Genomic DNA, 19,063 nt, shown 5'->3' with positions numbered 1-19,063 from the left:
GCTTGTTAAGTCCAATATGAAAATTTAAACCCTTCCAGCTTAAATTTTTAACTCAACTGTAAATGGATAAGTTTATCTCGAAGATGTTAGAATCAGTCCATACACATGGGGAAAATTCATCTGTGCGTTATACTCATATACTTATCTTAAGATTCTGGGATTCTACAGATGTGTGGGCAGACCAGATTGTTTTTGTGTTCGTGTGGTGCTATGCTTGACCGTGTTACTTAAAATAGCTTAAGTTGGTCGAGAGATAAGCTATAATTTCTATATGCATAGAAATAATAGCAGTTCTAAAAAATGAAAGTTTAATTTAAGAACAAGAAGTAAGAAATAGCAGTCAATAAATAAGTAGTATGTGGAATGGGATAATCATTGAAAATGCTTAGTATATTTCGTAAAAAATCTATTTAAGTTTTCTGTAATTCTGAAAAGTGTTCAGATTTAGACAAACACCCAGATTCATCCCAAAAAAATGATCGGTTTGACTTAATTTTATTTCATCACACAAAACGAGACTTCTAATTAAGTTCATTATCTGTGGTGAGGTTTAATTAATCAAACAAATTAGACTTCTAATTAAGTTCACTATATGTGGTCACGAACATCAGGCAAACAACGGTATTCCCTTTGCGGACCAGCTGGGGTTATTATAGTCGTTCACTTCATTGAACCAGGCATGTCCAAGAGACAACGACAGCATTCAAACACATACACCATAATTAGCAACAGTGTTTCTTCCAGACTTTTTTCTCCGGGGGGGCACTTGAAATTTTCGGGGGGGCGGTAGACTTTCTTCGGGGGGGGGGGGGGGGCGGACACTGTTAAAAGTATATATTTTCTATATAAATTATATAAATTTCATTTCGTTAGGGGGGGGGGGCGGTAAAAAATTTTCGGGGGAGCTTTGCCCCCCCGAAGAGATGCCTGGAAGAAACTCTAATTAGCAACACCACAACGTAAAGAACATGTGATACTGCTAGGGCTGGCGCAACCTATAAGGCGAACAAGGCGGTCGCCTAGGGCGCCATCCCTGGGGAGAGGGAGGCGCAAAAGGTTTAATCGCTATTACCAAAAAGTACCTAATAATTAATAACTTTTATAAAGGAGTAGCGATCTATTTCGGCACCCAGAACATTATATCAATTTTACAACCCCACCCCAAAATTAGGTAACTCTATATAGGCCTACATTAATATAGCCAATGGTGAAAATGCAACCCCCACCTCCCTAATTTAGAAAGGTCGGGGCGCTTTTTACCAATCACTTTGTCTTTTAAATTTGGTGCTACATAATTGATGTAGAAAACGATTAAATAAGTTCGTTATTTAAATTTTGAACATTTCAAACGGTTATCCCAACATAGCTGTTGGGCTGGGCCTAGTGCTGTCCGTATACGTCTTTTTATCTTGTTAGTAGGTGGTTTTCTTTTAACAGTATAACATTTATCAAGAGTTTTGAAACTGAAATAATATAACTATTACGAGCCGACCCGCGGTGTATCATGCGCCGCTATTTAGTTTTTTTTTCTACTTTTCAGTAATTTATAATTTGTGAATTCGACAGTACCAATGCTGCCACTGAAAATATTTGCTTTAAAACACTAAAACCCCCCTTCCCCTCCCCCCCTTGAAAGCAGCCTCCTCTTAGTTACCTCCTCTAAGTTTAAAATCGTATCAAACTAAATTATCTGCCCCTAATAGCCGTCACCAAACCCGGCTCTACGATTGTAAAATGTAAACATCTTGCGTGAACCACAGCTCACCAGACCATGTGAGGTGGAGGGTGGGTTGGGGGTGGGGGATGGTAGCGATAGAGAGGAAGAGGGGGGACTGCTGGGCGCGCTTGCAGCTTGTTTTCTAACGTCTCCCAGAAGAGAATTATATATATATATATATATATATATATATATATATATATATATATATATATATATATATATATATATATATATATTGATTATTTGTGCATTAAACTGGGGAGCCGTCGCATTTTGACATCAAAATAGCGGCATACGGCTCGCATGTTGCTCACATGTCTAGTGCAGGGGTCGGCAACCTGCGGCTCGCGAGCCGCATGCGGCTCTTTTGATGTAAAGGTGCGGCTCTCGAGTTCCATGCACAATTATTATGATTAATAACTGTATTATTTCATTTTCAAAACTCATTAAAATATCATACTGTAAAAAAACCCTTTAAATATGATTAGAAACTCATCAGAGAACAGTTAGAATAGGTGAGGTAGAAAGTAAATGGAAAGCTGACAGCCGCTTTCGCACCAGGCCCAGCACCACAGCCGTGGTGTTGCCAGCCCAGTGTCGACTATTCCATTCTTGCCACTGCTGAAGTGCCGACTTTTTCGAATATCGTTAAATGGGGGATGTTATTTTATTCAGAATAGAGGTATTTTAGTTATTAGTATCCTACGGTGGAGCCAGGTACTTGACTGTGGGGAACGAGTAGGGTGGAAGATAAGCACTGTTAGAACCGAAGGACAGAAGCGACCGATTCAGTTATCAACCTAAATCTAAGCCAGTTGGTCAGAGTTGAGGGCTGCTTGGCTATGGGAGACACCTCCTGAGCCAGTGGTGTCCGCAAAGAAAGAGAAAAACGAGTTCTTCTAAAGTGGATTGGGATTGTCCTATAGTTATATTATTTGATAACTAACTGAATCATAGCAGAGCTAGCTAAAACACTTATTTGTGCGAAACATATTTTTCTATAAATCAATATTAGTTCATATTTAACGGTATTTATTTCAAATAAACAATTAAATTTATTTACTTAATTCTAATAAAAAACCAGAATATTGGAAAAATAATGTTAGTGGCTCTTTAAAAACTGGAAAATTTTGAAAATTGTAACTTTTGGCTCTTTCGTCTCGAAAGGTTGCCGACCCCTGGTCTAGTGGAATCTGATTGGTAATAGAGAAATCAGAACGCAGGTGATGAAAATTCGTAGTTCTGAAGTTATGGAATATTAATTCTTGTGGTATTAAGGTGTCGAATTATATATAGATTGTTAAAGTGTAGTAGTAGGTCCAGTGAAATCGTTGATGATTGGGAGTACCGTTTGTAGAGCTTGCTGAAGTTAACGAGTTGGTGTCGTAGTTCTGGAGCATCGAGTCTAGTTATGTTTAGGTATCGAAGTTTGATATGTGTTGTGAATGTAGTAGAGTATAATAATATCGAGTAGGCGAGTTTATCATAAGTTAAATAATTTCAATTTAGTATGGAAAACACTACAAAGAAGGTAGGCGTTCTCTAGTTGAAAATTTTTATTTTTTTAGGAATCTATATCACCACTCTTAAAGTAATATTATATAATATTAAATAGAATGGAATTTATAACCAAGCGTTATTTTTTTCAAATTATAATGTTTTTATATTTAATAAATATTTCTAGCAATGTCTAAAACAGTTACCCGTGTTTGATTTATTTTTTAAAGGCGTCCGTTTATTTATTGATTTATTTTTTTCAGTATAGCAAGATTTTATCTTCAAGGTGCACAATTTACACATTTGTGATAGCTGAATACAACAATATTTTAAACATTTCATGTTTATCTTTGAATAAATATTTATTGAAATAATGTAAAGTAAACCAGTTAACCCAGTTAAAAAAAAATTCTCTATGTCCTTTCTGTCCTTTCCTTTTAAATTTTAAAAAAACTGATAACTAGGTTCTACACGAAAGTAAATATCAAATAAACCACAAAAGCATCCAATCCCAGGAATATTATTCAAAGTATTTGATAAAATGATAATTGATAATGTACAGTGTGGGAAGTGACGAGGCATACATGGTTATTGGTAGTAGAGCTCCAAATTCATTCCATCGTGAATTTCATTATCTCCCAGAGTAACGTGGTCTTTGAATATTGTGTACCATTTTTTTAATACTATTTTGTCAGCTCTGGTACCAGTTTGTGTAGATATCAACTTCACTCGCACTTTCTTGCCAAGACGATCATTACAAGTAATTTCTAGCATTTCCTTACTATCTGTCACAGCTTTTCCTTCCAAGTTAATTTATTACCTGTTACGTTTATTTTACACTTGTCGGTTTTCTGTTTTCAATGGCTAGAGACAATTTGCTTTACAATATCCGTTTATTTAGGAGATCCAAAATCTTACACAACGGCGTGAACAGAGAAGTACACTAAAGTGTATGTCATCTCAATTGAACAGAAGTATATTATAATAAAGCTACCACTTTTAGACTTTCAAACAAAACCTACATTCAAGTAGTCAATCGGTGAAATATATTGTTTTCATACGGTTACATAGCTAATATAAAATATTTATTATAATTATTACGTAATGAAATTTAGATTGTTTTATTGTGTTTTAAAAACATGTCTTGGTTATACTTGGTTAATTTAGCTATTCTTGTGAACGTTATTTCCCTTGAATAAAATTTTGGTATTTGGATTTTCAAATTGGAGACAATTCGTTGCTTAAATTTACATTCATTTGCTTGCACCTTAGGTGCGGAGTCGGTAACCTTTTGAGACGGAAGAGCCAAAAGTTAAAATTTTTTAAATTTCCCAGATTTTAAAGAGCCACTAACATTTTTTTTAATTTCAATATTTGATTAGGATTAGGTTAATATATTTGACTTGTTATTTAAAACACGTAGCTTTAAATATGAAATAATATTTATTAATTTAAAATCATACACTTGTTTCGCCAGAATAATGAAAATAGTAATCAAAAACTAAAAATATAGGACTATCCCAATCCACTTTAGAAGCAGTTACCTTTTTATTTAAAGCTTAAAACAAGTACGTTCCGTTTTGGAAATCACCTTGGGAGGACTGCAGAGAGCCCAAATTTACAAGGACTTTTTTCAGTGTTTTTTCCCCAGACTTTTTGTTTCCCGGGAGGGTGGGGAAGTACTTAAAATTTTGTAATAGGGCGTGGGGGGGTGGGGGGTGGTGGAGGGGAGGGTATGTCGTAAATACAAAGTAGACTCGTGGACTAAGCAACAATTTCAATAAAATGTGATTACGCTTGCAAACTGGAATTGAAGGAATTAGTACAAACTTTTGAGACGAAGGATGCAAGTAAAATTTGATTTTGAAGTCTACTTATAACGTGTATGCAATTGATAATAAATTAATATGTCACTTTTAATTGATTGACACATATGTTTTAGTAATTAATTTGTGTTAATAAGTTTTGTCTAGGGCACTAAATAACCTACCACCGGTACTGGACACTGCATTGACCACCTGGCCCGCCCCATCCTAACCGACACATCCCCTGTCATCAAACCTTCCCCGCCCCCGCCCTCAAACCCCATGACCCCAATATTATATTTCCCCCATAACTGCATCTCCCCATGACCTCACCCTTATGTTGAAATACTATATTAAAAACTGATGATGATGTATTACGAAAATAAATAAAGATACGTGTTACTCATACGATTGATACATGTACTACAAACACCCCTTATTTATTACTTATCCTCAAAATTTCTTCTTAAACCGAGATAATAACACGCACTGTCATTTCATACAACTAACCCAGCCCATATCAAACGATGATGGAAAACTCTTGCCTACCTAGCAGCACTGCCCCTCCCCCCATTACACCATTAAAGTAGCTACACCATCATTAATAGGACACGCACCACTGACTAGAGCGGCCCACAGTGACCTTCCCTCCCCCTCCCGCAGTAAAGAAAAAAAACAAAAAAAAAAACCCACACCTTACAACTCGCCGATTTATTCACAATTTATTTAAAATTGTTGATTTTTATTTATCTTGTTATTTATATTTTATTAGTCAAATAAAATATGGTTTATCCGTAACTTACCATTTCGAAACTCAACAAACATTACTAGATAATTTCCGACGTTACACTAAGTTTTTACTAAGTCTCATAACATCATTGTTCTGTAATGTCAATGTAGTTTTGATAAGCGTGCAACTTTAAAAATAAAATTACCGCACCAATAAGCACAACACGGCCGATGTGTTTATTTTTTAAAAAGTTGGTTAAGATCAAAATAATAGAAGAGATTACTTCCTTGCATTAATTGAAAACAAAACTACAATGAGTAAGTAAACCTACATCTTCTATTGTGTGTTGATGTAGGCCTACCTTTCTTTTATAAAAGTTGTTTACTTTTTAAACTGGCCTGGTAAAATCATCACCAATACACGAATTTAGATCTACATCTATACCTAGTCTAGAATCTATGTAATCTAGATCTAGAAATAGATCTAGACCTAGTCTAGAATCTATGTAATCTAGATCTAGAAATAGACCTAGTCTAGAATCTATGTAATCTAGATCTAGAAATAGACCTAGTCTAGAATCTATGTAATCTAGATCTAGAAATAGACCTAGTCTAGAATCTATGTAATCTAGATCTAGAAATAGACCTAGTCTAGAATCTATGTAATCTAGATCTAGAAATAGACCTAGTCTAGAATCTATGTAATCTAGATCTAGAAATAGACCTAGTCTAGAATCTATGTAATCTAGATCTAGAAATAGACCTAGTCTAGAATCCATGTAATCTAGATCTAGATCTATCTTCTAGATCCAGATCTGTTAGCAAAAACTTTAAATCGTCAGATAAAATGGACACCAGTGTATTAATGACTCGGAACCGATCGTTATTGTTGACATGGATTCTAAAATGTATTTTTTTTCAACTATACTTTTAAACGACCGTAAAAAAAGCCTGAATAAAATCATAAGTGCAAAGTTTTAAATTTTAAGAATCATTGCTATAAAAGTTGCCAATGCAGAAAAAATTGAACGTAGTTTTCGCCACTTTCTATTTATTTACACCTAGATCTAGATCTAAATTTTTACCTGAAGTTTTACGTTAGCAAGATAAACTTTGAATCCTTGTTAATTTTCTCAATGTATTTTATGCCGTATTCACTATAACTGGGGTGCTGTGGCCTAGGTAGACTGCTAACCCAAAAGCCTAGAGTTCGAATCCGTGTTTAAGTCAGTAGAATGTCCCTGAGTCCACCCAGCCTTAATGGGTACCTAACTCATGTTAGGGAAAACATAGGTGGCTGGGCACAGTGCTGACCGCACTTTCCCTTCATATATCGAGGGCTCTGAAACAGATGAACTCTACCTCATCTGCCTCATGGGTCTTGGGCACGAACTGGAAAAGACGATGACATGATGATTCACTATAATTAATTATCGTAACATCATTCTAACCGTAAGATTTATGTCTAAATTGTAAATGTTTACATATCGAGGAACTAGCTACTCAAAAGACACTAATATATCGGCTCAGGAGTTGGACTCCCATTAGCCTCGACGTAACGAACTCCAACTAGCTGGCTGATGTGTGGGCTGTGTGCAGCCTCACGGAGACGTGTAAGGGGCAATTACACCATCGGAAAGTATTACACAATCAACAGTGTAAAGTATCACAATACATGGAACGGTAAATCACACACAATTTCAAGTGAGACAAGTCTAAAAGTCCATTCACTGGATATGATTGTTTTCACAGAACTTGGTCAGGATGTGTTAATTATGTGAAGACACGAGAAACAATAGCAATGTTCTACAACTTAAAGTACACACCCAAGGTATGTTCTAGACACCTTTTTTTTGCTGATTTTTAGTTACCGTTCACGTTAGACATTAACACAATTTTCCTGACCCCCCCCCCTCCCCTAAAATTACACTTTTCTCCCCATTCCACTGATTTATATGTTAAGAACCTACATTTCCTTTCCGTATTACCAGGCTGGTTGAAATTGCCAAAAATATTGTGTTGCTTCCCTTTCAAACGAAAATATCCAAATATTATTAACGCACCTGCGAACGGGTTGATAAACCGAAAACTGTTTTAATGATAATATCATACTAAACATTCTAGCCATTGTTAGATTTTCATTAAAATTTGCAACAAATAAAATATATTAAAAATTAATAAGTAAGTACAATAATTCTTCTAGATTTAGAAACTTTTTAAAAGCTCATACGTGTGACGTCACAATGAACTACGCCACTCCCCCCCCCCCCTCCTCCACGATGCCAGAACATCTAATAAGGGACTTACACCTATCCAATATTAAGCTAAACTAGACAACCCAGTTTCCCCTTCGGAAAACGGTCTATCATTCGCATACAAACCAATATCCCATATTACCCATCCCATCCTTTATAGTCTTTCAACCCCATATGAATCCCTGTTCTTTGACCCAAACTCCCGCCCGATCATGCCTCTCCCTACTTCCTTCTCCCCACTCCCCACTCCCCAAACCCCTCTTTACTCTCCCCACTCCCCTCCCCACATGCACCACTCCCCTCTTCATGTGGATGTCATAAACGGATGTCTCTTATTATCTTTGTGTACCTGATTATCTAGTTACATCTTATAGGTCAACCGACCATCAGCTGTCATCTTATATTTTGTGAAAGATCTAAGGGGTGTACCAACACAAAAACTTGTGTCTGTTAGGTCATACATTTCTGTTATATATCATCCAATTTCTCCCTATGCAGACTAATATGTATGCAGTGGCGTAGGCAGGCGGGGGGGGGGGGGGGGTTAGGGGGGGGGGGGTCATAACCCCCCATAGACCCCTCGGTATATATAAAAAGTATAAGGGGGGTGCAAATCGAAAGTTTGAGGGGAGGGGGACGCAAATCGAAATTTTGAGGGGGGGGGGTGCAAATCGAAAGTTTGTCCCCGGGTAAAAATTGGACCCCCCCCCCTTGAGACGATCCTGGCTACGCCACTGGATGTATGTCGGTACTAGAGGTTTGTTTGCGTCTTTTTAAAAAAAGTCACTAAACCAGCAGTTACTCATACAATATAATACTTGATGTTTTTCTTACAGGTGTTGTGTTCTGATGTCCCATATGTTGGTACTAGAGATTTGCGTCCTTTTAAAAAAGTCACTAAACCAGCAGTTACTCATACAATATAATACTTGATGTTTTTCTTACAGGTGTTGTGTTCTGATGTCCCATATGTTGGTACTAGAGATTTGCGTCCTTTTAAAAAAGTCACTAAACCAGCAGTAACTCATACAATATAATACTTGATGTTTTTCTTACAGGTGTTGTGTTCTTATGTCCCATATGTTGGTACTAGAGGTTTGCGTCCTTTTAAAAAAGTCACTAAACCAGCAGTAACTCATACAATATAATACTTGATGTTTCTGATACAGGTGTTGTGTTCTTATGTCCCATATGTTGGTACCAGAGGTTTGTTTGCGTCCTTTGAAAAAAGTCACTAAACCAGCAGTAACTCATACAATATAATACTTGATGTTTTTCTTACAGGTGTTGTGTTCTTATGTCCCATATGTTGGTACTAGAGGTTTGCGTCCTTTGAAAAAAGTCATTAAACCAGCAATAATACAATATAATACTTGATGTTTCTGATACAGGTGTTGGTTTGGCTGATTCTATTGACTTGGGATCTCGGCGTTCAAGGTATCACCAAAGGTGTCTGTACGCTGGAAAAGCAGCCCTTCACCATGGAAGAATACAAAGCTGAGTTTAAGCGTCTCCTAGAAGGTGTGAACCAAACCAACGTCCCTAAACCCGACCCAAACAACAAACTTGAACAAAGTTCCTTGTGTGGTCAGACTCTAGTTGACCAGTCGCAGGCCATTGTTACGGGCGAGGAAGCTTCAGAGAACGCTTGGCCGTGGTACGTCTTTCTCCTGGTAAATGATGCTGGTGAAACTGCGACGTGTGGGGGTTCACTTCTCACGGAGTGGTGGATCCTGACAGCCGGGCACTGTATGATGACATGGAACTCTACTATCCTGGTTTATTTTGGATTAACTAACATAACACAGTTGGACACGACAAAACATATAAAAGTTGAGAAACGTTTTACACAATTTTATTTTAAAGATGGAGTTGCTTACAATGACATCATGCTTCTCAAACTTGAATCTCCTATAGCCTTCTCTGACACCATCAGGTCGGTCTGTTTACCCGAAGAGGACATGAGCAAGTCCAAAACTTGTTTTAGTATTGGATTTGGAGTTACCGATTTTCGGGGAGAACTGCCTAAAAAATTGATGCAAATAAAAACCAACCCCATGGATCACAAACTTTGCAGGTTTATCCTTCGTTATTTTTTTCAGTACAACCATACAGAATATTTGATTTGTGCAGATGAAGAGAAAGGTCAAGGGACATGTTTTGGTGATTCAGGGGGCCCAATGATTTGTATGGCAAATGGAAAATATTATATCGTCGGCGTATCGTCTACCACTTATGATTGTGCGCAGAGTGAGTTTCCTTCTGGCTTGGTTTCAGTGTATGCCTGGATAGAGTGGATTAAAACAACAATCACATCCAATTCGTAATGAGTTACGGTAGAAACATGAAGCCTAATCCTTAAACCTTCTTTGTTTATAATGCAGTGCAATCATTTTCTGTAACTGGAGATTTGTACATTGAGCATTTATATTTTGAGCTCAAGGGAAAACATTTTTAAAAGGACTATTTTATTTTGTTTTCCCTTAGTATAAAATAGTTTTGTTTAAATACTAAGGTAATTTTTTTAAACTTTGTAAGGGTTTCGTGAAAATGTGTATTTTTCACTCATGGGCGGATCCGTCTCTAAAAATTTTGTGGATTAAAATCCTACTTTAATGGAATATAATATTATCTTGTTAAAGTTTCTCAATTTTTGTGATGTATTCTCGGTAAGTTGAAGTTATTGAAATGTGTCGGTAATTTGGTGTAAAACTGTACATAATTTTTCTATAATTTACTGTCGCATGGGTTTGTGATTATTAAATTTTCCTTCAAGAAAACATGGGCAGTAAAATGATCAAATTTAATCAACTGTTTTTTACCGTTCAATATTTAAAAAATCTGTTATCTCTCTAGTTTAATTTTATAATTAATTGTTAAAAAAATATATATTGTTTCTCTATTTGAAGCAATAAAAATGAACATTTTCTTCGTTTTCAATTAAACTGCAGAGAGATAATGAGTTGGAAAATGGTATAATTCTAAACCGTTTTAAACAGTTAACAGTTATCAAAAAATGTACATTTCTTAAAAAACTTTTAATTTTTTAGTTATGAAAAGCGATTTGTAACAATTATATAAGGTATAAAATGTGTGTATGTGTTACTTTATGATGAGATTGCTACTACCAATATCATTGCACACAAAAAATGTCACATATTGAGATATAAAGCGATACATTTTATTTTTCGTCTATTGAATCATGGAATAAGTATAGGTAGCAGAAATATTTAAAAACATGTATAAGCCTTTAGAGTTTAGAGCAATATTTATGATATATTGTTGGTAGTAATATTGATTTTCAAAGTTATATTATAATCACGTTAATTTTCTACATCTTCAAGAGCACTACTTTATAAGTATAGTAAAAAAAAAACATCTGTTTACATTTTTTGCATTAATTTGTATTTTTTTTTTAAATTAGTGATCAGCAATCATTTGCTGATAAACAAATGTGACAATTCTCACTAAAAGTAAATATAAGAACGAACATGGAAACATACAATTAAAAACAGTCACAAAAAGTAATAATAGGAAAACCTTAAAAGTTTAAATATTTAATGTTTTAAAATTCTAAATACATTTTTTAAAATAAATAAATAAAAATCTGTTTATTTAGATTCATACAGAGTTCTTTTTAACTGTGAATTCGCTTCCTGCATCTAGTTAGTGCATATCCATTTTCTGTTCACCCATTTGCATTTGATAGGCCTATATAAAAAGTATTTGAAAAAGATAATATACCTGATGGAGGTATATATTTTGTATGGTTAGAATATATAATGCACACTACCGCTTGTTATTTTTACATATATTCATGAAAAAACAAGTATATTCGTTATATATATATATATATATATATATATATATATATATATATATATATATATATATATATATATATATATATATATATATATATATATATATATATATATATATATACATTTTTTTTTCTTTCGGTGAGGGGGGGGGGGTGACACTATTAGGTGCCGCCCCGGGTGACAACCGACCTCGCTACGCCACTGTTAGCACATTATAAATTCACATGAGTTTTTTGAGAAATAGGAAATAGCGTAAATTACTTCTTCCTGTCAATTTTTTAAGTTCGACTTCCTGTTCCCGGAATTCGCTGAAAAGTTTAATAAGAACTACAAATTTGATATAATACTTATGTATGAAATTTCATCAACCTAGCGGTAAGGATACTTAATTTATAATGTCCACAGACACACATGCATACATACATACATACACACATACACCCATACACACAGACATACGGACACATTTTGCAAAAATGTGTTTTTCCGACTCAGGTAGGTTTTGTAAAAATTCTCGATTTTTAAAATTTAAATTTTTTTTTATTTTTACTTTCTCGTATATACGAAGTATAGAGAAAGTATTGTAATCGTGCACAAAAATCAATTGAAATTTTAACAATTTTTACCGTATTACACCTCAGTCCTTCATCACATCCGAAGTATAGAGGACTTATTTTAATCGGGCAAAAATTATCAATCCAGATTTATCAAAATTAAGAGGTTTTATGCGTAATCCAGTTTGAAAAACTGGGCGTTGCAATTCTGTCCGTATGTCTGTGTGTGTGTGTGTCTGTCTGTCTGTCCGTGTGTAAACACGATAACTTGAGTACCGTTACAGCTAGGTTGATGAAATTTCATATATAAGTATTTCATCAAAATCGTAGATCCGTATCAACTTTTGAGCGATTTCCGATAACCGGAAGTGGTACTTTTCCTACTTTGAATTTTTTAAAAGCCTATAACTTGAGTACTATTTCAGATAGATAAATGAAATTTCACATGTAAGTAAAAGATCTAATTCTCTACCTTCTGTTAAATTTTGAGTAATTTCCGTTGACTGGAAGTAGTAATTTACGCCACTTCCGATTTCTCAAAAAACTAATGTAAATTTTAAAAGTACTAATAATATTGCGCACTATTATGCGCTTTTTTATTTCGCGTTCACTTGGTGTGCAATTAATTTGTCTACGAGATTTTATTCTATTTTTAAAACTTTAAGTATTTAAAATGGATTAAAAATCATGTCTATAGCCCGAGTTCCCATCCCCTGTTATTTTATATAAAAATATTCGAGAAAGTTTAGGGGAGATCACTCCCGGTTTATTTTTTTGCACGATTGCAATATTTTTACTTTCTCGTATATACGTAGTATAGAGAAAGTATTGTAATCGTGCAAAAAAAAAAATCGAGATTTTTACAAATCTCGACGTTTTACACCTCACTGATACGGAAAAACATAATTTTGCAATCTTGTCCGTATGTCTGTGTGTGTGTGTGTCTGTCTTTGTGTGTGTCTGTCCGTGTGTAAACACGATAACTTGAGTACCGTTACAGCTAGGTTGATGAAATTTCATATATAAGTATTTTATCAAAATCGTAGATCCGTATCAACTTTTGAGCGATTTCCGATAACCGGAAGTGGTACTTTTCCTACTTTGAATTTTTCAAAAGCCTATAACTTGAGTACTATTTCAGATAGATAAATGAAATTTCACATGTAAGTAAAAGATCTAATTCTCTATCTTCTGTTAAATTTTGAGTAATTTCCGTTGACCGGAAGTAGTAATTTACGCTACTTCCGATTTCTCAAAAAACTAATGTAAATTTTAAAAGTACTAATAATATTGCGCACTATTATGCGCTTTTTTATTTCGCGTTCACTTGGTGTGCAATTAATTTGTCTACGAGATTTTATTCTATTTTTAAAACTTTAAGTATTTAAAATGGATTAAAAATCATGTCTATAGCCCGAGTTCCCATCCCCTGTTATTTTATATAAAAATATTCGAGAAAGTTTAGGGGAGATCACTCCCGGTTTATTATTTAATGCATTGGTGACTTTAATAATGCCGGAAAAATTATCCTGATCTAGAATCAAATACAGATTTATTACCCCCCCCCCCCCTCCAATAGCACTTACAAACTTGTTTCAATTGTTTTGTAACATCTGTCTCATTTTACCCGGTAATCTAATGTCCGACCACTGAGACGTGCCCTTTACGTATATCTAGTAAAGAGCTACGTATGTTTCCCTGATTTTACTTATTGAAATTTCTATCCTACGTATGTCTTCAAGTAATATTTTAGCATTACTACACTAAAATAGAATGTAAAACGTAGACCTAGTCGATTTATAGGTAATGTTAGTCGAACCAGGATATGCAAATCTACACGTGATACACTATGTTATATTCGTGGAAGTTGGTAATAAAATTACAGACACATCCCAATAGCAACATTCATAATTTTATATTCGGGAATGTTGGTAATAAAATCACAGACATATCCCAATAGCAACATACATAATGTTACAGTCGGGAATGTTGGTAATAAAATTACAGACATACATCAATAGCAACAGTCTTAATCTTATTATTACCCAGCCTATTGTGAGAGGTCTGTCAGCTAAAACAGTAGCTTAGTTATGTAACTACCATAAAACATCAACGTTTCAGAAGTTCAAAACGTGCATTCACATATCGATATGAATTTACAATAGGGACATTTTATATGTAAATTTACTCAGCAACAAATGTCACACTAAAACAGACACAAGCTACACAATACGACCTTGCATTATGACAAGACCAAGACACTTCTAACACATTTGAAGTTGGACGGCTAGCACGAAAGTGACACCAATTCCTCTTAACAAATTTTCATCAACGTGTACCTAACACTTTCATTCCAAAACACTTACGTATATATTCGAAATGTATGTGAAATGCACACTTGTATAACTATAAACATTAGCTTACATGTTGACGCCCAAAGGCTAGAAGATATAATAACCTTTCCAAATGTGAAGTGAATAGCATGCGACAATTTAAATTACTTGTCGCCTATAATATCATATTACTTGCACGACAACTATCTCAAAAATACTCGTGTGTTGTCGTACCACTGTATTTCCATTTTTATTATATGTGTGTATTTATATATATATATATATATATATATATATATATATATATATATATATATATATATATATATATATATATAATCTTGTTTATTAAAATTAAATATTACAAAATTCATAATATTGAAATGTATCAAAAGCAAAGCAATACATTTGTAAGATCTAAAAATCTAATAAATAAAGTTCAAATCCTTTTTCATATTTTCAATATAATAATGTTTTGAAATGTGTTTTGATTGCTATAACAAAACGTCTAATGTTGCATTTGGTAGAGATTGAGAGCTGGCTGTCGTACGGCTTATCAGCCAGATTGTTCTTGACTGACCTGTTGTTATTCTGTACTATTTTTCCTTATCTTATCCCCGATTTTTTTTCCTCAGACTTGTAATTTACAGCGCCAGTTTGCCTTGCATGTTCGCTTTCGTATTACAGTTATTATCTTCGGATTTACAATAGTGATATTTCTTACTTGTGCATACTTTCATTCATTTAAGATGGCTTACCTTATACATAGATGTAACATTTGCATTTTCAGGTGTGTGTTTTTTATCAAAAGTTTTAAAGTTATAATAACTAAGTATCAAGTACATTGATAGTGATCTCCCCAATACCAAAAACTAATATGTAATATCAATTTCTTTCTGTTTTTAATAAGATAAAGTATAAAAGTCATGTTTTCCAGAAATAAAATCAAAGATCAATTTTAAAGCTACTAGTATTACGTATTTTATAACACCAATAGTTTTTGTCTATGAGTTAAATACTTTATAAAAAGAGTGTGTTTGTCTATGTGAAATAGTACACAAAATATAGGCTTTTGAAAAACACAGAGTAGAATAAGTTCCACTTCAAGTTACCGGAAATCGCTGAAAAGTTGACAGAGAACTACAAATTTGATATAATACTTTTATATGAAAGGTCATAAACCTAGCTCTAACGGTACTCAAGTTATCGTGTTCACAGACATACACACAGATATACGGATAGAATTGCAAAGCCCAGTTTTTCCGACACGATTACGCATAGGGAGCCAAAATTTGGATACATCTGAATTTATAATTTTTACCCGATTAAAAGTAGTCCCCTATTTTTAATATATGATTATGTACTGAGCGGAAAACTGCGAAAACTGTCAACATTTCATGTGATTTTTGTGCACGATTACAATATTTCCTCTATACTCTGTATACGAGAAAGTAAAAAATACTAATTTGAAATTAAGTTATTTCCCATTCATCTTTTTTCTATAGGTCTACTCTCGATGGTACTGATTTTTCTTTTCATTCTCCATAGGTTTAGTTGTCCCAGCATTTTTTACACTAAACCCGTCATATCTAAAGACCCGTTTATCCTATAAACATAAGTTTGGAATCATTTTGCAGCATTTAATACAACCCCCACGTTATTTTGTCATTTTAATCACTTAAAACTTTCATGCAACTAGCTATTATATATATATATATATATATATATATATATATATATATATATATATATATATATATATATATATATATATATATATGTATATATATATATATATATATATATATATATATATATATATATATATATATATATATATATATATATATATATATATATATATATATATTTATATATATATATATATACATATATTCTTTACATTATTCTCTCGCGCCTTTATTATTAAAGACCTCACATTTGTGCGTTATATAAGGAACAAGAAATTGAAATCATTGTTCAGTTGTCTAAAGTTTATTTCCTTTTATTTGTTTGTCACGCCGTTGACTTTGCGGAGCTCTAGGAATGGGCTGGGGTTACAGGAGCAGGTTGGGCAGCCGTTGACCATCACGTTGCCATAGGGACAGTAGACGGCACAGACTGGGCCACAGATGCGTGTAGAGGCTGTAGAGTAGAGGAGTATTTGGTGGAGTTATTTGGTTCGTCTCGTTTGGTGAAAGCTAGAACCTTTAACTGTGTTAACCTTATGTAGAAAAAAAAATTCCAATTTTTTTTTACCAAAATGTTTATTTATCTTTAGTTATTATTCAAATTTTGTGTATAGTTTTAAACTTCAAAATATAAAAACTTTTAGTTTCTATTAGAAATTTTTATACATACATGTATATTTAAGTAATTCATTATTTTTAATTTAAACGCAACTTATATAGGCGTGTTGTATACAATGTTTCAAGTTTTTAATACATTTATTATGCAAGACAACTTCATATTCTGCACACTCCGACTATAATTTATTAAACATGGTTTGATTATTTTTTAATGTAATGTCTTTACTTTATATTAAGTTCCCTTTTCGAACCTGACGGTCCATAGGGGAAAATGAAGTAGAGCTAACCATGTTTCTGTGACCTCGGAATTTGAAGAAATAGTGTGGTCAGCACCATGCCCAACCTCATTTACTTTCCCTAGGTATCAACAGAGTTGGGTGGACTCAGGGAGTTTTATTGACGAACATGGATTCGAACTCGAGACTTAAGAGTTAGCAGGCTAAGACTCTACCGCTAGGCCATGAAGCCCCATACAACGTTATGTACTCACTCGATACAGTCTGGCACGTGTGTCCACACCCATTTGACCTACACTCCTGACCCTCGGGGCACGTGCCGAAGCCCGTAGCCCTGAGCAGGATGCTGGGACTGCACATCTCCACACACAGGCCAAAGGTCAAACCAGGCAGCTGGATGGCGGCGGATGCTGTAGGTAGAAGCAGTGGCGTATCCAGGAATTGGTCATGGGAGGGGTTCAAACATTTTATCATATGGATGCAATCACATATATATCATATATATATATATATATATATATATATATATATATATATATATATATATATATATATATATATATATATATATATATATATAGGGGTCCATGGGAGGGGTTCTAACCCCCCCCCCTTTGCCTACGCCACTGGGTAAGAGAGTGTGACCTACTTAGGTCGAGTCATTTTTATTTTGACATTGTATAATTCCTTATATGGAATGATGGTGTAACACCTGGGGTTTTTCCACTAACTTATTAAGGTGTTTGAGACATAGAAATTTTCCATTAAAATCTGATTGAATGATTCTGATCAGATGATTATCCCAACCAATGGCGACATGAGTTGAGGATAACCTCCCCTGTCACAGAAGTCTTTAATTGCCCCGCACACTCGCAACACGAGGCAGTTTATCTTGACCTGGCAGTCTACGAGGCAGTTTTACCTTAGTCAGGCAGCCGTCCATATTGTCCGGCTATAGACTCTGACCATTTGAACGTGAGAGTACTTAAGACCTGTGTGTGCCTTGCTTTCTTAAAGTTGATTTAGTCTTCTAGTTTAACATTACTTGTCGCTGAGTAATTCCTGAAGCTACAGCAGTGTTGTGTGGCCTGTAGCTGTTCTTTAGACAGTGTAGAAATCTGTGATAGTGTTTTTTCCTACATTGTGTAAGTTGGTTTTTGATATTTTATACATTAAATATTTTATTTAGTTCAACCTTGTGTTCTGCCACTTCTGAGTTCGCTGATTAAAAGGTCGTATGTAGATTGGATGAGTGTGAAGTACAATAGTATCACTAGCTTCCCTAGACATTAAATTCGAGCCCAAGTGGTCGTTGTGTTAAGTGTTCATCCACTTAGGCCGTAAGGCATTTGCATATGACCCCGAAAAAAGAATCCGGGGACGTTCTCCTTCTATTTGGCTGATAGATAGGTTAACGTTACAAAGTGGGAGCTCGCCGAGATTTAATCTGTCGTTCCAGTTGTTGGTTATATCAGTTGAATACTAAGGTTAGTTGGATTTAGTTGTTTTTATATCCAGTAGCGCAGTGTCCTTACAACGCGCGCAAGCATAGAGTTATCTAGGTCAATAGCCAGACGTGTTGTCCTAGATTGAAGAGGTCAAGTACACGGCCCAACGCTGTGTGTTAAGTTAGTGAACCTAGGCTTGTTGTGATTTGAAAGTTAGTGTTATGGAGTCTTTTTTGGCTAATCCTACTTTTGAAGAGGTCGAGAAGTTGAGTAGAAAAGTTTTGATTAGTGTTGTTAAGGAATTGAAATTGGATTATTCTGTTACGCAGAAGTCAGAAGTGTTGAGAGATAAA

The 19,063-nt window shown here is 34.5% G+C and overlaps 1 protein-coding gene across 1 annotated transcript; it reads left to right on the top strand.

Moving 5' to 3' along the window:
• The first annotated feature begins 5,990 nt into the window (after positions 1-5,990).
• LOC131927807 (chymotrypsinogen B) lies at positions 5,991-10,333 on the top strand. The gene is made up of 3 exons (XM_059283634.1): positions 5,991-6,069; positions 7,504-7,582; positions 9,398-10,333. The coding sequence occupies exons 2-3, from the start codon at positions 7,553-7,555 to the stop codon at positions 10,331-10,333; spliced, it is 966 nt and encodes a 321-aa protein (XP_059139617.1). The 5' UTR covers positions 5,991-6,069; positions 7,504-7,552.
• The last annotated feature ends 8,730 nt before the right edge of the window (positions 10,334-19,063 follow it).

Source organism: Physella acuta, unplaced genomic scaffold, assembly GCF_028476545.2.
Source record: "Physella acuta isolate Inbredline_101_S28 unplaced genomic scaffold, ASM2847654v3 ptg001441l, whole genome shotgun sequence".
NCBI classification, from domain to species: Eukaryota; Metazoa; Mollusca; class Gastropoda; family Physidae; genus Physella; species Physella acuta.
Note: the sequence above shows the minus strand (reverse complement) of the source record. Positions and strands in the feature narration are given on the sequence as shown.